The sequence below is a fragment of the Balaenoptera borealis genome (assembly GCF_965194805.1).
Source record: "Balaenoptera borealis genome assembly, chromosome: 1".
Taxonomy (NCBI): domain Eukaryota; kingdom Metazoa; phylum Chordata; class Mammalia; order Artiodactyla; family Balaenopteridae; genus Balaenoptera; species Balaenoptera borealis.
This window is the reverse complement of record NC_138860.1, coordinates 74,890,884-74,914,191: the sequence shown is the minus strand read 5'-3', so window position 1 is coordinate 74,914,191 and position 23,308 is coordinate 74,890,884. Positions and strand designations below refer to the sequence as shown.

Here is a 23,308-nt window from a genome sequence, read left to right as displayed (position 1 = left end):
TTTTGTAGCCAGTACCAGTAGATACTTTTTTAAACATGTCTCTGATTTTGTTGAAAAACACTAATATGAAATTGTTAAAATTGCTTTAATAGAAATCTTCTGTGGACAAAATGCAGCAGTTAAATACTGCACACCAGGAGGCAATAATGAAATTGGAGAGACTTGAGTAAGTAGGAGATTTACAAATAAAATAAATGCAATTTCAAAATGCAAAATGAATGTAAGTAGTATTTTACAGTCTACAGTCTACTTCATCTCTTTTATCTTCCTTATTAAATAGCAGAGTGTTTAAGTTTACCTTTTTTGAAAAAGAAAAACTAGCTTTTCTTCTTTCTAACTTTTAGTGCATAATTTACTCTTTTACTTCTTTTTTGTTGTTAGTGCATCAGCCAGACATGTTTAAAGCCATTAACTTACTCTCCTAAATTATATCTAGTGGTATTTATCTTACATAGGTGAGCAGTTACTGACAGGATTCTCTTTTTTCCTTCAGATCAGTTAATTCTGTTAAAATTTTTATTCCTTCCACAGAGGTTTGCTGTTTTGTTTTGTTTTGTTTTTTGACTCAAAGGTCAGATAGGAGAAGGAATCATTCAAGGGTTATGATTTCTTGGCTTTATATATATTGATTTTGAACAAAAGGATTTTTTTATCCCTTCTAATATGATGATGTCTTTGGATTTTTCTGTTTCAGGTGAGAGCTCTTTTTTAGCCTACCCTGGCATAAATTGCCTTTAGAGACAGCAGTAAGCTGAAAAGACTGGGAGTAGGAGGCAGATATTAAAATTTAACATGGTAAATTCACCATAAACCACGTCAAAAGAGAAATGACAAACTGGAAGAGAATATTTGCAACATATGCAGCAAAGCCTTACTATCTCTAATAACAAAGGCCATGTAATATTCTTAATCTACAAAGAACTCCTACAAACTGATAGGAAAAAAGATAATGGAAAAATGGGCAAAGGCTATAAACAGGGAATTTACAGAGGATTAAGTACAAATAGCTAATTAAAAATATGTAAAGATTGTTAAACTCAGTAGCAGTCAAGGAAATGAAAATTAAAGTAACAATTCTACACCATCTTTTAAAAACTAAAGTTGAGAACATTCATATGGAAGAGACTGAAACATGTGTAAGTGCTGTTAAGAAGGATTAGTAGAGCAAAAGAAATGGGTGATACAGGAGAGAGATGTGAGAAAATGAGAGCCAGAGCAGAGGTGGAGGAATCAACACTAAAATTAGGAGTGGAGTTAGAAAGGGTAGGTATGTATGCAGATGAGTCCACACAGAGATTTGGTGGCAGGAAGTTGAAGGAGCTCATCTAATTTTTATTTTCTCTTTGTAGTAGAGGCCAACCAGGTCATGGATTTTAAATTACTGTCATTTGGAAGAATGAGAACTCATAAACATGAAAGCAGATAGTTTTTTTCATTTAAGTTATTGGAGGGCAGAGACTGTTCTTGGCCTTTCAAGGTTAAGAACTTGATATATGTTATTTTAATTTATTTTGCTGTGTTCAGTTCTGTTCCAGTTGAAGAGCAAGCAGAGTTCAAGCAGCTTTCAGATGATATTCAGGAGCTGCAGCAATCGCTGAATCAAGAGTTTCGTCAAAAAACGGTATCTGTTGTTGGACGCCTTAAACTTTTTTAAAGTATTTTTGTAGATGTGAAGGAGCTAAGATCACATTGCTTTCAATTACTAAAGAAATGGGGTATATCGCTGTGTCCATTTGTGCACCTTATAACAGATAAATACTTCTGTTGTCCAGGTCAAACCATGATTATTTATTGATGTTGTCAAAGGTATATGCTATCTTGTTGACTAGAATTTTTTAAGATTTTTCTGTGTCTAAACCTGATGTTTCCAAACTCTGTACTGAGGCATCCTGGATAGTGCAGCATACCCTCAAGGGTGCTTCAGGATATTTTAAATTTTAAAGGGAAACAACATTCAGCATCTGTCATACACTGCTTGAACTTTTCTAGCTCAAGGTAGTTCACAGTTTCAACATGAACTCACGTTACCTTCCTTTCGTATCTTTGTGAGCATGGGTTTTTGGCTTTTGCCATGATAAAAAGCAAGTGCTATGTGAAAATCATCATGCAACAGGAAATAAGAATTGTCTGTGTCCAATGATTATAAGATGTGTGAATTTGTGCAGTGCCCAATTTTTGCAGTACACACATCCAATTTGGAAGTAGTTGTGGCTGTTTAAGAATGAAATAAAAATAGTATTTTTCTTTCAATTTGTATGTATTACTTTTTCAAAGGGCTACTAACTTATTAGGACATAAATACTTATTCAGTTATTAGGATTTAACTACTTAATAAAGGAACTGTTAGGTGTTTCTTTTGTCCTTAAGGTCATAATGAACAGAAAGTTTGAGATTATCTGGTCTAATCCATTTAATTCCTCTCCTTTCTTACTTTTATTTTATTAAAAAGCATTGACTAAATTTAAATCTGTTTTGAATCATTATAAAACAGTTGTTTGCTTCTTTCCCTAGTTAGTGCTGCAAGAGGGAAATTCACAAAAGAAATCAGATATTTCAGAGAAAACCAAGCGTTTGGTAAGCATCTTTTCATTTAACTAGCATTTAAGGTTTGAATCTTTTGTTTGGAGGAGTATTTTAACTGTGTGTTATTATTGTTAAATGTTTCTCTCTTTTTCCCTTAAAGTGAAACTAATTGAACTTCTTCCAATTTAAATATAATAGTTGACTATTGTTTTAAAAAATATGGAAACACAAAAATGTATGACAGAAGTGAAAATCACCTGAAAGCTCACCACGCAGATACATGTCATAGGTTACATTTCTCTGTGCAAATATACACATATATGTGTAATTCTACATAAACGGTATTACATTCGACATGTCTGAAACCTGCTTTTTTTTCATTTTACAGTACAGTGTGAGTAGTTATCACGTCAGTATACAGCCTCATTGTTTTAATAACTGCATATAGTTGTGCATTCTATGTATACACCTTAATGTAGATTGTTTTAGTGTCTTACTGATAGACATTCACATTGCTTCTAACTTTTTTGCTATTGAACAATAGCACATGTGTGTTACACACCTACCCATGTACCTGTATATTTGTGCACCAGGCTGCTTTTTATCATACAGTAGATTCCTAAATTTGGACTTCTGGGTTAAAGGGAATCACACTTAAATTTGGCCCACATTGCCACACTGACTTCTAAAAAGATATCAATTTGCACTTCTACCAGTAGAATATGAGAGTATTCTTTTCCCTACATTGTTGTCAAAAGTGGATGTTTTTACTTTTCTTTTCTTTTTATCTTTGTCATTCTCATAGGGGAAAAAAAACACTTCATTTTAATTTTGATTTTTTTTTTTTTTTTTTTTTTTTTTTTTTTTTTTTTTAGTGATTTAGACCACCTTATTCAGTGATTTGTTGTTATTTCTTACTTTGTGAACTACCTGTTTATGTTCCTTGTTTATTTCATTTTTTTTTTTAAGTCCATGAATTAGGGGTATTAACTCTATTTGTCTTTCAAATTCATCATTTTTTCCTATTGGCAGGTTTATGTATTTTTGTAGTAAAATTGATAGATACAGTGTTCTACATTTGGGTTTAACTCTATACAGAGAAAGGCCTATCTCATTCCTCATTTTTTTAATCCCATATTTTCTCTTGTACTTTTATTATTTCCCTATTTTTTTTTGTTTTTTTAAATAAATTTATTTATTTTTGGCTGCATTGGGTCTTCGTTGCTGCATGTGGGCTTTTCTCTAGTGGCGGCGAGCGGGAGGCTACTCTTCGTTGCGGTGCGCGGGCTTCTCATTGTCGTGGCTTCTCTTGTTGTGGAGCACGGGCTCTAGGCGTGCAGGCTTCAGTAGTTGTGGCTCGCGGGCTCTAGAGCACAGGCTCAGTAATTGTGACTCACGGGCCCAGTTGCTCCACGGCATGTGGGATCTTCCCAGACCAGGGCTCGAACCCGTGTCCCCTGCGTTGGTAGGCAGATTCTTAACCACTGCGCCACCAGGGAAGCCCCCCTATTATTTTAATGTTTATACTTTATAGCTATCTGAAATTTACTTTGGTATAATATATTCCTTATTTTTCTGTCACTTTTTATTGGCAGATGTTTTCATCAGAGTAGTATTGACTATGGTTCAATTTTATTACTCATTTCTCTCTGTCCCATTTAAATCTATATTAAAACAAAATCACTTTGTAGTTAAAATAGCAAATTTAGGCTTTTTGTAAAGGGAAGAAAATTGATGAACGTCAATGCTAATGTAAGGAAAATGATCTCTAATTTTGTAGGGTGTTAAAAGAGTAGATAATGTGGTGGTGTGCTAAATTCTAAGAATAAAGTAAATAATATCGTTTCAAACATTCAGTTTTGGCCTCTGAGTTAGTTGATGAAAAGGTAAGAACTTTAAAAAATTTTTCAGTTAGAAATAATTTAGGCAAATTATATAAGCTGTATAGTAATACATTCCTATTGTAAAATACTCAGATAACACACATATGCATATATAAAGAGAGAGAGAGGGAAGAGAGAGAGAGAGACATGAAAGGCCCTCTTCTCTCTGCCAACTGTACCTAGAGGTTACACTTTTCCAGTCCTTTTTCTGTGCCGTTACATGCACAGATGTAGGTGCATATAGTCATTTGTTGCTGTTTTGTTGTTCTGTTTTCATAGGAATGCATTTGTGTTATATAAGAGAATTCTCAGATACCCTTCATCTTAATTCCCCAAATGATTTGAAATTCAGGAGAAGGAAATTTGTTTTAGTTTAGTAACTGTGTACTGAGTACCTTCTCAGTGCTATTACTTTCACTGGGTTCTGGGAAAGCAAAGATAACTGTTCACAATCCCAGGTTGCTCAGTTAATTCAGAAACACATATTAAATACATAGTTATAGTATCACATGTACAATAACTGTTTATAGAAGGAATACAGAGGAAGTAGGAACAGGATTTTCAAGGATTAATAGAAACTCACTTGCAGTACAGGAATGGGATGATGGTACTCAGGAGGACTATACTATCAGAGAGAGATCACTTATAATTGTCCAGACATAAGACTGACTATATTACCAGATTGTAGAGTATAGTAGGAAGCTGGTGGAAGATGACACTGGAAAGGGGAGTAAGAGCTACATAATGAAAGATCTTGAATGGTGTGTTAAGGAGCCTGATCTTACCCTGCAGACAAATGTGAGCAATCAAGCAGGGGAGTGATGTGGTCAAAATTTAATTTAACCCCCACTACAACAAACACAGACCCATTTCTTTGTTCTTTTCCATTACTGTAGTGGCTAATCACCAGTTTTATTATTATATCTAACAATATAAAAATGTTTTCTCAACAGAATGAACTAAAATTGTCAGTGGTTTCTTTGAAAGAAGTACAAGAGAGTTTGAAAACAAAAATTGTGGATTCTCCAGAGAAGCTTAAGAATTATAAAGAAAAAATGAAAGATACAGTCCAGAAGCTTAAGAATTCCAGAGTGAGTTTCCTTTTAATTTTAATGCTTTTCTCTTTTTCTTTTTAGCAACTCTTGTTTAATTGTGTGTTAATTTTCTAATTTCCAGATTATCTATACATCTCTTCTTCTTAGGCTTTTTGCCCTTGTCTTTAATTTTTAGCTCTTCTCTAAAATGGATGTAGAAAAAGAAGTATAATTTCAAGATATTTGTTTAATTATGCAACAAATTTTTGAGGCTTTCGCCCTGGGTGATCAAAACAGAAATGACCTGTCCTCATGAGACTTAGTTACTTTATCTTAAGTGAGAAAGGTGTTAAACAATTTTAAAATTAGTTATATAATTATAAATTATAATATGTATTATGAAAAAGTATAGGGTGTGCATGTGTAGAGGCAGGAAGTATATGGGAACTCTCTGTACCTTCTGCTTAATTTTGCTGTGTACCTAAAACTGCTCTAAAAAATAAAGTCTATTTTTAAAAAAGCACCAAAAAGAGAAACAAACAGATAAAAAATAGGATAGGGTACTTCAAAATAACATAATGAGAGTAGCCTAGTTTAGTATTTTGGAAATCAAGAGGTGGAGGTGGGAAGGAATGGAACTTTATGTTGAGATCTGAAGGATGAACAGAGGTTATATTAATAAATTGATATTGGAAGAGCATTCAAGGCAGAGGGAACAGCATATGCAAATTCTATGAGTTAGTAGTAGAGAGTAAGTTATATTCAAGGAAGAAAGCATGATGTATAAGAAGGAGAATGGCATGAGATGATGATGGAAAAATGGGCAATGGGCAGATTATTCAGGGTGCTGGATTTTACCTTAAGAGCAAGGGCATACCACTGGCTAGTTTAAAAGGGGAGTGTTGGAACATGGTATGATTTAAGTTTAAAAAGATTATGGGTTACTCTGGGAGATGGATTGAGGTATGTGGGACAAAAGTAGAAGTGGGTAGACAATTTAGCATCCTTTATGAGGAAAGGTTTTTAACTATTAATTAAAAAGAACATTTCTGGTTTATCTCTGAATTTGTTATTCAAGTCATTCCTGATAATTGAGAATTATCACACGGGAATAGACAAAGATTACTAGAACAGAAATGAGAGCTCAGAAATAGATCTGAGTATTTATGAGATCTATTTATTTAATAAGCAATTCTGATTCAATTGGCAGTTCATCTAGACGAAAAGCAAGTTGGATCTATACCTTGCACTATTTACAAAAATAATTTTTAATTGGATTGAAAATTTAACAAGTTTACAGATTTTAGGAGAACACTTGTATTATCTTGCACTGGGATAGAATTTTTAAATTAAGATTGGAAACTCAAAAGCTATAGAGAAAAGTAGACGTGTGGAACATATATATAGTGCATATGACAGGTAAAGGGATTGTATCCATGATATGCAAAGACACAAGAGTATTTACAAATTAGTAGGAAAAAGACAACTTAATGGAAAAATGAGCTGAAATATGATTAAGCATTTCACTGAAGACAAAATGCAACTGGTTAATAAGGCGGGAGGAGGGAGAGACTAGTGGGGAAAGGAAAGAAGCCTTTGTATTGTTGCAGTGCTTGTGGTAAACATATGCTCATTTCCTAATTTTAGAAGATTAATCTTTTTGAAAGAATTAGCTGTAGTAATAGTTATTACACAAATGAATAGGAAGATTATAATTGGTAATATAATTGCCCAGGAATAATCAGGAGTAGTTTGAGTATTAGCAGAAATGAACTCTTTTAAAATCATTATGAATAACCTTTGGAAGGTACTTCAATGAGTGATTTAGTAAAATTATGGTAGTTTTTCTTTGTTCAAGGATATTTGGCAATTAGGAAGCATAATTATGTGTGCTTAGACACATGTCAGTAATAGTGCTTTGTTACTGACCTAGAAACTTAATTGTTCTCTGCTCTTAAGCTTTCAGTATTAAGTACAGAAATTATTTAAGAGCAAACAAATTGACATTACTGCAGTTTCATAAAGGAGAGTGTCAACCTGGTTTCTGTGTTTTTTTTCTTTCAAAGCAAGAAGTGATGGAAAAGTATGAAATCTATCGAGACTCTGTTGACTGCCTGCCTTCATGTCAGCTGGAGGTGCAGCTATATCAAAAGAAAATACAGGACCTTGCAGATAATAGGGAAAAATTAACCACTTTCTTAAAGGAGGTTTGTATTGTATGGAGTTTTTATGTCTTTATTATGTACTAGTTTACTGTAGTCCCTTGGATTTGCTTTTACTTTCTGTTGCTATTTTCCTACAGAAAAGCTGGGTCATTCTACATTATAATAGATGTGGCAATGTGTGCTCAAGGATAAAACACTGTTGTTTTTAAACATAGCAATAGTAGACCCATTTTAACCTTCAGATGAAATGAATAATAAATTAATTAACATAGCATATTACCATGTATATTTTGGAAAAAAGTAATGGAATTTTAAACTTGTTCTGACAGTTGGAAATGATCTTCTAATCAGTAAGCATAAAGTCCCAACTTACTGCCTAACACTGTAGCTAGGATCTATAAAGAGAATTAAAGTTTAAGACACAGACCCTGCCCTGAGTGAAGATGGACAGCTAAGGCCAACGTTTTTAAGTTTCTTAGGCTAGAAACTTGAAAATCCTTTTCACTTCATTGTCCTAATCCAGACTGTCCCCAGGATCACTGACATAGCGTTTGATGAAAGATTTCTTTCTTGAGGGAAAAAGGGGTTGAAGGGTGCGTAGCCTGAGATATTCTTTCCCAGCTACACACTTCCCTTATCTCCCATCAAGAGTCAGCACAAAAAAAGATTGAGATCCACTGCTTTTGTTTCTAGGGTCTACTCTTTCCTCTTTATTCCTACTACCTTAGTTCAGATGCTCACCCCCTCAACTTAGCTTGTTGGCTGATCTTATTAACGTGTTCCTCTATTGCAATCCTTGCTGATAAAATGACATGATAAATAACACCTCTCTAGGTGTCAGGTTCTTTCTCAGTATCCCTAGTGCCTTCCTGTTGTCTGTTTTGTTCAGTCTGTGTTCTTGTGCTGGGCTTTCAGTGTTTAAACAGTTTTATCACATTTAAAAATTGTATTTTATTACAGCTCATCCTAGAAAATAGTCCTTCATTTTATTTGTAAATCCTAATTGGTTGTATTGACTTTAAATACATCTCATAAAATACAGAGCCTGAACTTGGAGGACAAAATTGAGAGTGATGAGTCAGAACTGAAGAAATTGAAGGCTGAAGAAAATTCCTTTAAAAGACTGATGATTGTGAAGAAGGAAAAACTTGCCACAGCACAGTTCAGAATAAATAAGAAGCATGAGGATGTCAAGCAGTACAAACGCACCGTGATTGAGTATGAACTTATTTTAAATTTAATGCATTAGAAAGTAATTAGAAAAACCTAATTCACTTTTTCCCTAAGATTCCAAATCTCCTATAATTTCAAAAAGGTATTCCACCGTTAGGTGACTAAAACAGATGAGTTAATTATGAATCTCATAATGTTGCTATATCTAGATTTAGAGATGTTTTAGGTACTAGTTTTTTTTTCTTTTCCTGATATCACAATTCCAAATCCTTTGCATAATTCTTCAAAAGGGTTCTGGTGCTACTGCTTATTTCAGTGTACTTTAGAGACAGTGGTCTAGAGTTGTATTAGAGTGAATCAACTGGTTCATTTTATTGTGCAGCTGGTCTGTAACATAGCATATTTTGAGAAAAAGTCTTATTTTTTTATTCATATACGAAGTAGTACTTTGCTAAGCATTTTGTCATGGCCGTCATCATCGTTGTTGTTGGCCAGTATGTTTGGGTGTTTCATTGGTAGAGTCTTCTTCCCATCCGTTCCAAAAATGTGTTTTTAGAATAAATGCCCCAGATATGTCTATGAGATGACACTATTTCAGCCTCTAAAAGGTGTATTAGGATGGTCTGAAGATTTCCTTTGCTCTTCCTCATGCAGATGAAGAAAAAGGGCAGAACCTGAAGGTTTTAATTTGTTGCCACATGCCTTGCAGAAAAGTTGTGCTGATTCGCACTCCTAACAACAGTACATGAGTGAGCACAACTGGGGAGATGTGACTTAAGATCTCCATGTTAAATAACAGCTTTGTGTGGAAGAGCTTCCTGTATGCCATGACCTGAATATAGCGCCACCCTGCGATTCTCATCTGCTTGCTTTTGTATCTTGAGAAGAGTTTTAGGTGTGTCAGTCAAATACAGACAGTCTCTTTGGAATCAAAATTAGAGTTAAATGCTTGACTGTTTAGATTCTTAAGAAGAATTATAATTTAGCTGTCTCTATTTTCCTTTAGAGACTGCAATAAAGTTCAAGAAAAAAGAGGTGCTGTCTATGAGCGAGTAACCACAATTAATCAAGAAATCCAAAAAATTAAATTTGGAATTCAACAACTAAAAGATGCTGCTGAAAGGGAGAAACTGAAGTCTCAGGTGAGTATGTGTTCATAAGAAATTAATTTTAGATAATCTCACAAGTTTAAAATGTAAATTGTGTCTTCCTCATTTTGAAGATTTTGTCAGTTCTCCAGAGTAGAAATTGACCCCTCAGGTCTGTTGCTTTTATTTCCATTTATAGCACCTTTTCCATTACCCTGGGATAGTTTGCATGTATGTCTCCTCATACCTTTTTTTTCCTTGCCTTTTTTCCCTGTTAGCACCTAGAATCGTGCTTTGCAATATGAGTAGGTGCTCCATAAAGGTTCTGAATTTTTTTGATACATGAATTTAGATGGTGATTTAAAGTAATGTCTTCTAAAAAATTTTTGCAATTTTTCCTGATAAAAGGATCTCAAAAGTATTTCTTATCATCAGTGTTAAATGTATTTGAGTTATTACCGGTATTTTGAGATTTTTTTTTTTAATGATAACTTTATCATAATTACCTAAAGTTACTCTGCTTGTTTCAAGTGTATTTATTTTATTGTTTCATAAACAGTCTCAAGTTTAATGAGGACAGGCATCTTGTCTTCTACATTTTTATCTTCCAAAATGTCAGTATAATGCCAAACATGATATGTTTATTATGTTTATTTCTCTTTTTTTTGTTGACTGCCAAAGACCCAAAGAAGTAGTCTATTCCTGCTGCCTTTATCATATCTCATTCTATCCTTAGCCTTTAAAGTTTGTCCAGTGTCCTCAAGATTGTCCCAAACTGCTCTACCAGAAGTCACTAAAAACAGCCCTTTATCATGTAAAATCCCTTAGCCTCTTTTTTTTCTCATTCTTCATCTTGCCTACATTGATATCTTATCCTAAACCTCTGAAACCTGAAAGATATTTAAACATGCGTCATTACCTTTCACCATTCACATTTAATTTGCAAGGATTCTTAATACTAAAAGAACCACAGTAGGCAACCCCCTCTCTTGTTCTCAGGAACTTTTATCCTCTGAAATATTAGATTGTTAGCACGTGCACATCTAAGTGTATATATACGTAGTGAGGATTGTCTCACGGCTACTTTAAAAGGAAGGAAAGAAAGAAAGGAATGGAAGAAAGAAAAAGAAAATGGCTGGGTTTCCCCTCCCATGGTCTGCCCAGTACACTGTCCTGATTTTTTCTATTCTTCCTTTTCTTTCTACATTCAACTACTTTTTTTTTTTTTCTGCCCTTAACTGGATATCTACCAAGCCTTTGGCCCTTTGTTTCTCTCTAGAATGGGGGTTAGAAGGACCTTAGGAGATATTTAATCCTACTTCTTAACCAAATCAAATGAGCAGATATTTATTTGTTATCACATGGTCAGATACAATTAATGAACCAGTTACTAATGTAAGTACCTTTTGTCTACAGGTCATAAAAGGTGCCGTGCCTGCCTTAAATTCCTTTTAGTTTTGTGCATATATGTCTTGCCAATAACATTTTAAGTTTCTCAACAATAGCAATCTTATTTTTCGCCTTAGTATGTCATGTCAAACCATGCCTAGAATGCTGCCTTATATGTAGTATGCCCTCCATAAATATTTGTAAAATTGGAAAGCCATCTAGCATGCTGTTTCTTAAAATTAGCCATGTGGTAGAACTCAGTGAGGAATTTAAAGATGAGCAACCCCCCACCAAAATATATTGAATTAGAATTACCAGCAGTGGGGCCCATGAGCCTAAATTTTTTAGCATGGCTCTTGAGAACCACTGATGTGTCCTGCTTCATTGTTTTCAATATTATAGAGCTCATCACTACCCAAGCTGTTCTACTAGGACAGCTATAGTTATTAAAATGTTACTTCTTATTCTGAGTTTAAAAATTTTCATTTCTGTACCCTAGTGAACCAAGATCACCTCTCTGGAACAAATCTGTGTCCTCTTCTACTGAATAAAACTGCACTTAAGACATTTGAGGGTAAAGATCATGGGTTCTTTCAGCCTTCTCATCCAGGTTAATTAGCCCTAGTTTTCCAGCCATTCTTTATATAGTTTAATTTTCAGATTCGTTATTCTGTTTACTGTCCTCTCTACTCTGTTTCCTGCTTTTTTTATTCCGTTTAAAATGTAGAACCCAGTGCTAAACATAGTCTTCCAAGTAATGGTGTGACCAGCCCCAGAGCACAAGGCTACTGTTAATGAAGCATAATATTGGGTTGGATTTTTAGCAGCAGCATCTTGCCCTTGGCTCATATTGTGCTTGTGATCAATTAAAGGACCTCTGTCTCTTTCATATGAGGTTCTGCCAACTTAAAATTTTTTCACCACACTTTAATGCAACTATTTCTTTGAAATTTTAATTCTGGATTTTACTGTTATTTATTTTAGGTTTCATGTTATTTATTTCCACCTAGGTTTCCAAAATTTCAAGGTCAGTTTAAATCTATGTATCATTCACATTAACTATTTCTCATGGCTTAGCATCACCTACAGATTTGACCAGCATGCCTTTTGCTCCAGGGGAGATAAATGTTGAGTAGAACTGGGCCCTTTGCTGTGTTGTATTTCTTCCTTCAGAATGGCATAGAACTATTGATCAAAACTTTGGATACAGCTGTTCAACTTGCTAAGTTGTTCTAACCGTACTTCTACCCAGACAACACTGTGATATCCACTTGTTCCAAAATAGCTTGGGAGAGTCTCTAAGTCCCCTGGTGAAATCAAGATATATTTTGTCAAAGAACCCTCTTTAGCTTACTTCATAATCATCTTTCATGAAAAGGAAAGAAGGATATGTTAAGATTGCCAGACTGTTCTTTGTGTAATTCTGTTGGATCCTAATGATCATCATATCCTTTTTTTTCACTAAATATTCTTTTCCATAGATATTTCATCTCTTCTAGTTTCAATCATCATCTTTATTTAGATAGCTTTCAAAAATCTGTTTCCTGTTCTGTCCACCTCAACTCTACTTCTTATTTTAGCTGCCTGATGGATGTTTTCAATGGATTAGCTTATCACAACAAAAATAAACAATTATTAAATTACATTCAACATCTTTAGTGTCTTTCCTCTTCCTCACTTTCTCCTTCCCCCTCTCTCTCTCTTTCCCCTTCCCTTTCCTTCTCTCTTTCACTTAGTTTCTTCATATTCTTCAGTGGCATCATCATTTTCAAAATATCACAAAGAATTGCAATTTTGGATTTTCTTTAGATAATCCTGATATCCAATCACCAAGATAATGTCATTGATACTGTTCATAACAAATCCTTTCTAATCATACTTCTATCACATAATTTTCTAATACTCATGAATTCCAGCAAACACTGGCTAAATTTCTTCTTTGACTTAAGATTCTCCTGCATCAAATCTGCCCTGAATCCTAAGTATTGCCAAATTTAACCTGCTAAAATATCACTCTTATTACTACATTTTCTCGTTTAAAACAGGAACTCCCTGTTTTCCTGTAGTTATTCATGCATTTAGTCAGTCATTCAACAAATGGTCTATGCACCTACTAGGTGCCAGCCTTTATATTTGATTCAGGGAGTAAGTATGAACGAGGAAGGCATGATCCCTACCTTCTAGGATTTTTAAAGTTTTGTGTCTAAGTTAATCATTTTCATTGTTTAAGGTTTAATGGAAAGTGTATTCTCAATACAACTTTCTCTGGCTCCTTTCAGATATCTTTGATTTCTCTCCTTCTCAAATACTGTAGCATTTTTAGTCTATTCTGATCTGTGCTGTCCAATGGGGTAGCTACTAGCAACATGTGGCTATTTACATTTACTTTTAAATTAATTAAAATGAAATAAAATTTAAAGTTTAGTTCCTTGTTTATACTAGCTATATTTTAAGTGCTCAGTATCCAGTCTGGTCTGGATTGTATGTTTTTTTAGGGTAGAAAGCATAATTGCATGTTCCATTGTACTGTTGTACTATTTACAGTGCTACTTGTAGAAGGTACTCAGTAATATATTGGTTGATGAATGAATACATACTTGGTGGGTAAATGGCTACACTGGCCATAAAATTCCTTGGCTGTTATGTCATCTTGAATTTCTCTGATTTGAAAAGTGAGATAATTACCTAGACCAATGCTGTCCAAAGAACTTACTGCTAGGAATGTTCTGTACTGCTCAGTACGGTAGCCATTAGGTACATGTAGCTACTGAGCACTTGAAGTGTGGCCAGTGCAACTGAGGAACATGTAGCTGTTTAAATGTAAATTTAAATAATCACGTGTCCCTAGTGGTTGTCATGTTAGGCACTGTAGAACTAGAGTTTGAGTTTAAAAATATTTAACTTCAGCCAAGCTATCACAGTAAGACTTACTTATTATGTGAATGAATATGATAAAGTTCCACTTGGATACAGAACTTAATTGGAAATTGAAATATGTTGCTTTTGTGAGGGCTGTGATATATTGCTATTAATATCCTGTGAGGGTTGGCTTAGAACTTCAAATGTTTGTTTGCTTCTGTGGATGTGCCAGTGGAATTGGGCTTTAATGTTTCATTCATTTATTGTGGCTCTACCTGTAGGATTTGGTTCCTCCTTGAGAATATAGTTGTTCTCAGGAGAAAATTGTTCCTCTGAGTGTGTTGAAATGGTTGGTTCAGATATTTACAGATTGTATATCTTTATTTAACCACACTTCATTTTAATAGTTTCTCATGAGTAATGTCTTTCTACTAAATTTATTCAGCTTTCTCTTTGGAATGAATAAATACATATCTCTGTAGAGCCAGGAAATTAAATTGATCTGTAGCTGCTGAATGTGCTGATTTTTTTAAAAAAATGGTGTTTACATAAGATAGCAATTCACCTTATTTTTCCTACAAGATTTAAGAAATAAAGGTATCAAAAACTTTTGATTTATTTTCCTAATGATTAGTATTCCATCATAGTTGTAGTAATTTGATGCCTGATTTAGATCTTGGGAATCTAATTACCCTCTTCTATTTTTGTATTAGGATTTAATAATGATCTATGTTTAGATTTTGGGGAAATGTTTAGCCTTAAGCATCTATTTATATTCGCTTAATCTAGAGCAGTAGTTCTCAAACTTGCATAGGTGGCAGTCTCTGGAAATAGTGTCGTCCTTTTTTGGAACATTTTGAATCCATACTATATTAAATTATAATCTATTTAATTTGCTCAAAATCAGACAGTATCTACACTAGAATTTAAACTAAGACAAATAGTAGCCAAACTATGGGTTTAAGAAAAGTTTAATGGGAGCAGCACTTAAAATTGAGAACATTTATACCCATTATACCCATTTATTGCTCTTTCCTTCCATTGGAAAAGGCCTGCTGTTTTATTTCAGTGGTGAAACACCTTTTATAATCTTCCAGAATACTACTTTTTCTTGTATCAAGGTTTGAGAATTGTTTTGCTTAAGAAAAATCAGTAATAAACGGATCAAAATTGGCATTTGATGAGTATGAGATAGAATAAAATGTATGCAAAGTGGTTCATTCATTATTTTATTCAGTCTATAGAAATTGTTTTGTAATTTTTGTCTTAATTCCTAACACATCCATATAGGTTTATATGAAAACTCAGTATTGCTTATAGTAGGACTGCCTGATCAGTTTGTTAAAACAATTCTAAAAGGTATTCCTATATTTCTCAGTCCTGTAGATTACTTATTAAATCTGTTTACATATCATTTAAATAATGATCAGGGTCAAGTGCAGAGTACAGTAATCTAGGTATTTGCCAAGTAAACATGAAAAGCTCCAAAGTAAAAATTTTTATCTGATGATTAAAAATATGTTCTTAATGTCTTAGAATTCAAGCCATTGTTAATGTTTCTGCTTTGTTCTTTCTAAGTAGCTGACTTTCTGATGCATCTGCACAGCTTAATAAGAGTAGGCATACGAGTGTGTACATGTGCATAAGGTACTTCAGGCTTTAAAATATTAATAAATATGAACGAGACGGTTGGAATTCTTGTAACTCAGTTTAGGTCATTGCATGGAATCATTCTTATTATATTTCATTTTCTACTTAGGAAATATTTCTCAGCTTGAAAGCTGCTTTGGAGAAATACCATGAAGGCATTGAAAAGGCAACAGAGGACTGTCATACTAAAATAGATGAGAAAACAGCTGAACTGAAGAAAAAGATGTTCAGAATGTCAACCTGATTAACAAAATTACACATCTTTTTGTAAATAGCTTGCCAATTTTTAGTTTTATATTCGGAAAGGGAATAGTTAAGTTGAAGTTAATGGAAGTATCAAAAGTACCAAATAATGTTGGCTCAGTTATTTTTTATATACTCTCATAGGTTATTATTTTGTAAGATAATGCATTTAATGTAGACTTTTATGAACTTAAAATTAAAATGGCTTGTGCAGCCATTCATGTCTCTATTCTGCTCCTTGTTGTAAGTGGTGGTTGGAGTAAAACAGAAATAATTGCATTTGAAATATATAATTTTTCTCTGTTATTATCATGGCTGTTGCTGCTTTGTTTGTCGACATACAGAGGTATAGTATTATTGAGCCCTGACTTTGCACTAAGCATTGTGGGATCTCATTTGATCTTCACTCAAGCAACTCTAGGAAGACATTTTTATAACTACTTTATAGTTGGAGTAGCTATGAAGGTCCTGAGCCAAAATTTGAACTGTGCTCTGTATGAGACTGAGGTCTGGAATGTTTCTACTGTCCCACACTTTCTAATGTAATTATTTAAAAGAGAAAGTTTGAGTGTGGTAGTCTAATTCTTCACTGATGCCATGGCATTTTTATGAGGAAAATAAGTTAAAATGTGCAAACTGCTTAGAACAGTGCCATGGTAGACATGTATATGTTTGGTAGACATATGTATATATTAAGTATTGGTATTTGGAGTTCCAGGTACTTTTCTCTTTGTCAGAAATACTAAAATACTACGGTAAGTAGAGAGTAGGCTTTCAGTGAGAGGAAAAGCCCTGGAATAGGAGGAGTGGAAAGAGCTAGGTGTCCAGGGAGGAAGAGTTGGGACACAAAATTGAGCTATTGCTCTATCCCTTTCTTGCTTTTTTAAAATAGAATTTTAATCCATAGAAAGGTCTGTTTAGGAGGCTAGGTAACGGGTGTAAACATGACCATGTCTCTCATTTTATATTTACAAAATTTTAACTCCCCTGGACCCATCTCCACCTTCAGCTCTTGCTCTTTTTTTTTTTTTTCCACAACCAAATTTCTAGAAAACCTAATCTATACATGTGCTTCTACTTCATTCCCTGCCCATCATGGCATTGTTACTTCTCTCCATACTAATTCACTGAACTTTCTAAGATCACATTAATAGTTATCAAAATTCCCTGGACGTGTTTTAATCTTTATCGTCCTTACATTTTACCCGTCCAGTACTTTTTTCCCTTCATCTCAGTAACACTGCTCTCTTGGTTCTCTTAATTCTCTGTCTGTTCCTTTTAAATGTTTTTCCACGAGGGCCTCATTCTCTGTTCTTCTCTGATGTGTTTGTGTTCTCTAGACTTCTGCCCTTGACCCTCCTTCTCTTCTCAACCTCTGTACCCCTCCTTGAAGACTTTTATCAACACCCACCACTTCAATCACGAATTAAACATCCATGCAACTTTTACTGCATTATATACACTTAGTTACACTTGTCCTATTTTTCCGGAATTTCAGACTTGGGTATCCAATAGCCAGTACAGTTTATCCTTGACAACCCTGCTTTGAACTGCAAGGGTCTACTTTTACGTGTATTTGTTTCAGTAGAACTACATGATCCACCGTTGGTTGAATCCGTGGATGCAGAGCCACAGATACAGAGGACCAGAGCATAAGTTGACAAAATCTGAGGTGGGTCCTGGGACCAATCTCCAGCAGATACTGAGGGATGACTGTAAATGGTTTTAACCTTTTGGCATTCTGGTGAGGCCTAAATGGACCTTTTCAGAGTAATGTTTTTCATGCATGAAATAAAACACAGGATTGCAAGCGATTAGATTCAAATATGATTATCAAAATACTTAAAAACATGTTATGGAAAAGGAACTCACCCACTTTCCCTCTTATGCCACTACCCCTCACTCCTTTATATCCATTTAGTTAGCAAGAACTCCATTGATGTACCCAAGTCTCCTTCTTTCACATCTTTGCCCATGTTGCAGTTTACATCATCATCATTTCTCAGCTAGTGTACTTGCAATAATCTTTTTTACCAGGCTTCCAGTCTCTAACCCACCTCTACAAAGGTATTAGGTTATTCTAAACATGCAAATTAGATTATGTCAGTAATTTTTACAAAGTTTTTTAGATTTTCAAATTGTGCTGCTCGGGTGCCATAGTGAACTCACAGAGAAACCATGCAATATTTAAATTTGCAAAGAAAGCAGAGTGATAGTTGCTATCTATTGGACACCAATGCAAACCACTAGCTCAAGGAAGTTCACAGTTTCAATGTTAGATCACACTACATTCCTTTCAATGATATATCTTTATGAAGCTGGGTTTCTGGCATTTGCTGTGATACAAATCACATATCACATGAAAATCATTATGGAATAAGAAATGAGGGTGGCAACATCCAATCTGATTTCAGGATCTGAGAATTTGTACAGTGCCGGATAGGCATGCACATTCAATTAATAATTGGCTATCTAAGAGTAGAATACAAATATTCTTTCAGTTTGTGTGTTTTTCTTTCTTAAATACACGTTGCTAGGGCATAAATACCTATTAAGTTGTTTGAACTTAGGTTCAACTTGATACTTGAAACTGCTTGATAATGGAACTGTTAAGTTTCTTGTGTTTTGATTTTTTTGGCCAAGGGGCACAGTAAAAGAATTTCTGATATACTAAGGGCTTCATGAACTGAGGAAGTCTTGGGACCTGTCACTTACAGGAGAAATTTGCATGAGTTTCAAGACCCTTCATACTCTAGACTCTCATGTCTTTTCTCTTGCCAGTTCTCATTTGAACTTTATCCTCAAGTAATACTGAACTGTTTTAGCTTCCTTAGCACCTCACACTTCTCTGTGTTTTCACATTTCTTCTCACAGTTTTTCTTTTGTATGTCCAAAATACGCATTTTTCAAGTCTCCACCCGAACTACAGCTGTAATACCTTTTTAAATGTCAGGTTTTCCTTTTCTTCTGTTATTATTTTCACTATAACTTGTATCATTATACTGTAATTTTTTACACATCCTCCACTGTGCTAGGCTTCATGTTTTTTGAGGCCAGTGACGTCTCTTTTTTTAGTACTAATAGTATAGCATAGTGCCAGGCACGTGGTTGGCCACTTTGTTTACTTAAGGAATAGCCATTTTTCTCTCCTATGACCAGATAATATAGCCATTGAGGCCAAGTTATCTTAATCCAAGAAGAGATACTTATCTTTCATGCATTTTTTTTTCACATCAAACATCAACAGACGTTCTAGTAGTTCAGTGTCTTCACTCTCATCTTTTTTTTGGCCCCAAACAGATAAAAGCCTTAATTAAGCAGCCCTCAGTATAATCCACATTAAAACCTATATTTGGCTGTTTTGATTGGAGAACAAATGACAAAATTTAGAACTTTTTTCTAACACCTTCTTGGAAATGACTATTTGGGCTATGTAACCTTTAAAAGTTTATTAATATAGGGAAATGAATGCTCTGAAAGAAGGCAGTGGCATCATGTATATGTGACATATGCTGAGGCCTGATCTTGAAGGAAATTCTGTGTCTATATAGACTTTAGTTATCTTTTATGAGTCCAGCTACTTATTAGCTTTATGTAGAGCAAATATTTAATTTCAGGTTCAACTGACATATTTCAAGGAGCTAATCCATTTTATGACAAAGCAAGGGAAATTGAAATATGCACCTTCATAAGGCTGAAGTTAATACATCTGATTTTAGTTTAACGGGGTGTTTCCTATTTTTAGTAAGACCAGAAAAGTTTTATATGAAATTCCATTTCAAGTTCAGGGCCTGCCACCTATTTCAATTAAGTTGGCCCTCTTTTGATTGAAATATGCTTCTCATCTTCCTATCCATATTGCCACCAGGAGGCATAACACAACTTGTATAACCAATGCTAGAATAACTCGAGTTTAATATTTGAAGCAGCAAAGCTGAAAAATTTTAAAGTGATAGTAACTCAAAAAATTGTCAAAAGGAACTTAAAGACAATCTATTGGATTGTTGAAATCTATAGAATTGAAATAAATTCTAAACAGTAGCTTAAAATTATTTTAAAAGTTTGCTAAAAGGGTGATCCTTAGGCCAAAGCTCCAATCCTGATCCTATTTTATTATCTTTTTTAGATTATCTTGTCTAAGTTATCTTCCTAGTACTTGTTCAGGATTTCTAGCTCAGATTGCATGCAACTCTTAAAACTGAACTTTCCTGAGACAAGAATTTGAGATACTCATAAAACAATGAGCAAGTCACTTAGGGAATGAACTCTAGACCACCACCTGGCATTGATGTCTCAGTGTGACATGCTTTTTTTCTGATAAGATGATAAAGTCAGTCTCTACTACCACCATCCTCCTCTAATCCATTCATAACTGCCACTACATAGATCTCCCTAAAATACAAATTTAATCATCTCTTTGCCACCGCTTTACAAATCTTTGATGCTAACCTATTTCAGGGTAAGATCCGTAATACTTTGAAGGCCAGTACTTTGATGGAGGCAGTGTGGTGTGGTATAGTAGTTCCCAAACTGTAGTGTGTGTAATATTTGCCTGGGGTACTTGTTAAACATGCCTTGATTTGGTGGGTCTCTGGGAATCTACACTTGAAACAAGTGCACTTAGTTCTTGTAACAATGATCTTTGGAGATCACTTTAAGAAGCTCTGCTGTGTGATTAAAAGCATACACTTCAGAGTCAGTATTTACATTTCTTTTCTTATAAAATGAGGATAATAAATACATCTATAGTTCATAAGGATTGAGTGAGTTTTATAAAACAGCACACCGCCTGCTACGCAGCGAATACTCACATGGTAGCTGGTGCTGTTATAAACATAACTGGTAGTAGATTGCTCCAGGGACCAATCTGATATGTTTTCTATTTTCTACACAACCTCTATCGGCAGTCCTTTACACCTACTTGGTGATGAATGAATAAATGTTTGCTGAATTAAAAACCCTAGTCTGCTTGACCAAAATGAATGCAGGATCCTAAAGCAAATAGTTTACAGGGAAAGAAATCAGCTTTATATTTTCAGTGCAAAAAACATAGATCATGACGGTTTTATCTTACCAGGGGAAAATAGCAGGTACACTCAGAAAACTTGCAAGCTTCCCTTGGTTCCACAGGGTGTCACTGCTGACTCCTCTTTCCAGGTTGAGCATAAGTGTGAGGACAGTACGGCGTTTGGAGGAGGGATCTCAAAGCTCAGGTTTCATCAGAATCACATGGAGGGCTAAGACAGATTGCTGCCCCAGAGCTTCTCATTCAAAAGGTCTGGGGTGGGATTCTAGAATGTTCATTTCAATCAAGTGCCCAGGTGAAGCGGACACTCCTGGTTCGGGGATCCCACTTAGAGAACCACTGCAGTAAAGAAATCCACCCACAGCTGGGGATAGGTTTTTTTTAATAGGTCTTCCACAGCAGTAGGGGCACATTGGTGTGCTTACAAGTCCCCTAGAGATCTTGTTAAAATACACATTCTCATTCAGCTGGTCTGGGTGGGACCCGAGATCCTGCATTTCTGAAAAGCTCCTGGGTGATACCGATGCTGCTGAACCACAGACCACACTTGGAATACGGAAGTCAATAGCCCTCCCTGTCTCTCCTCATTGATTCCACATTCATATCACCAAGTTCTTTGCCCTTCAAAAGAGATGGTATATGTAAAATGCTTGACACAGCACCCAGTGCATAGCCCAGCACTTTATATTGTGTTAGCAATTATTAAGATGAGGTATTTAGTGCAGTGGTGAAGAATGTGCGTTTTGGAGAGACTTTCAAATTCCATGTTTGCAACTTACCAGCTGTGTAAACTGGGTCATGTTACAGAATGGCATTGAGCCTTGGGTTCCTCATCTGTAAATTAGGGATTATAGTAGTCTTTATTTCACAAAGTTCTTGTAAGAATTAAATCAGAAAATAATTGTGAGCTACTTAGCACTCTTTGTAAATGGCTATTATTACTAGTGAAATCCAAGAAATAGATGAGACAAAAATGGCTGCAGCAGATGCTAGGTGAGATTTTACGATTTGAAAGAAATATAATCTAAACAGAAAAAAACACCAGATACTCATGATTATGACCTACCCACTAGTAATGTTTATTTATTGCTCTCGGGTATGTCACCAGGCATACCTCAGAAAGGATTCAGAAAACACTGAGATGCTTAAAACCATCTTTTAGACTAGACTTGAAGAAGAAAATGTTATAGAAATATTAATATCTTTTTAAAAGTTCTCAGAAATCAATTGCATTTTATCTCAGAGGCAAATTTGTCCTCATGTAATCAAGGCAATTTTATATCAGCGCTCTTTCAAGCCAGAGACTGTAATTTATCTTTTAATCTACAGAATTTAGCATACAATGGAAGCAAAATAATATTTGGTGAAGAAACGAATGAAGAAACCCCACTGTATTCAAAGGTGCTAAGGCTGTCCCTTGTTAAGTTCTCCTATTTATTTTCCATTTTTCTTAGAAGGGTTCCTTTAGTTCTCTCACTGTCCCAGTTTTAGCTCTGAATGCCCCACATTCCGGGAAACCGGCTTCTGAGCGAACCCAGATGGTTGGTCTCCTTAGACATATATATTACATGAAGCCCTATTTGCTCCCTTACTCGTATCCATGGTTGGGCTCCCTTTACTTTCACAGAATTTAGGTCTCATCTTCAATCAATATCTCAGTGGTCATTTACTAAGAGTCCGCTTTATACCAGATGCCATATGAGTATATACACTGGAAGAAGTCAAGTGAAAAAGATAATTCCTGCTCTCAAGAAGTGTCCGTGGACCTTGTCATCTCTTAAGGACCTTCTCTCCACCCAAATGTTGTTAGTCTTTTTTTGCCCAAATCCTTTATTAATTATCCATTGCTGTGTAACAAATTATGTTACCAGGCCCCAGACACTTCTGGAGAAATCTCTCCCATCCTCTACCAGTACAGAGAAGTCTGACTATTTTTTTTCTTTTTTTGCTTACCTTTTATGTTCAGGGTGAAGGAAACTACCAAACTTTCTGTAAGCGAAGATTATTTTTCCAACTGCTCAGAAAGGCAGGTGGGGAACAAAAGCCAGAGCTCCACATGCCGTACCCACCAGAGGTATGCCTCTGCAGGGCATCTGCCCAGAGGTATGCTTCCTTCCCTCACTCCCCAGCCATCTGCAGAAGCAAGGGGAAAAGCCCTTCTCCTTTCTACATACTTAGCCCCAAAGTCACACTTAGCCCTCCCCTTTTGTAGCTTTATGAAAAGGAAAAACAAAGCAAACCATGGGGTTTGGGCTTGAGTTCCCCCAGTTGTGAT

At 35.1% G+C, this 23,308-nt stretch overlaps 1 protein-coding gene across 4 annotated transcripts in view; it reads left to right on the top strand.

Annotated features, from left to right (window-relative positions):
* The window catches only part of NUF2 (NUF2 component of NDC80 kinetochore complex), a 30,654-nt gene extending 14,341 nt beyond the window's left edge, over positions 1-16,313 (top strand). For all 4 annotated transcript variants that reach the window (XM_082406075.1, XM_082406072.1, XM_082406073.1 and 1 more), the window contains 8 exons: positions 93-166; positions 1,525-1,621; positions 2,512-2,574; positions 5,360-5,497; positions 7,507-7,647; positions 8,648-8,823; positions 9,785-9,920; positions 15,874-16,313. In XM_082406075.1, the coding sequence (XP_082262201.1) occupies positions 93-166; positions 1,525-1,621; positions 2,512-2,574; positions 5,360-5,497; positions 7,507-7,647; positions 8,648-8,823; positions 9,785-9,920; positions 15,874-16,008 (960 nt within the window). In that variant the 3' untranslated portion in view covers positions 16,009-16,313. The remainder of the gene's footprint in view (positions 1-92; positions 167-1,524; positions 1,622-2,511; positions 2,575-5,359; positions 5,498-7,506; positions 7,648-8,647; positions 8,824-9,784; positions 9,921-15,873) is intronic.
* Positions 16,314-23,308: the final 6,995 nt, after the last annotated feature.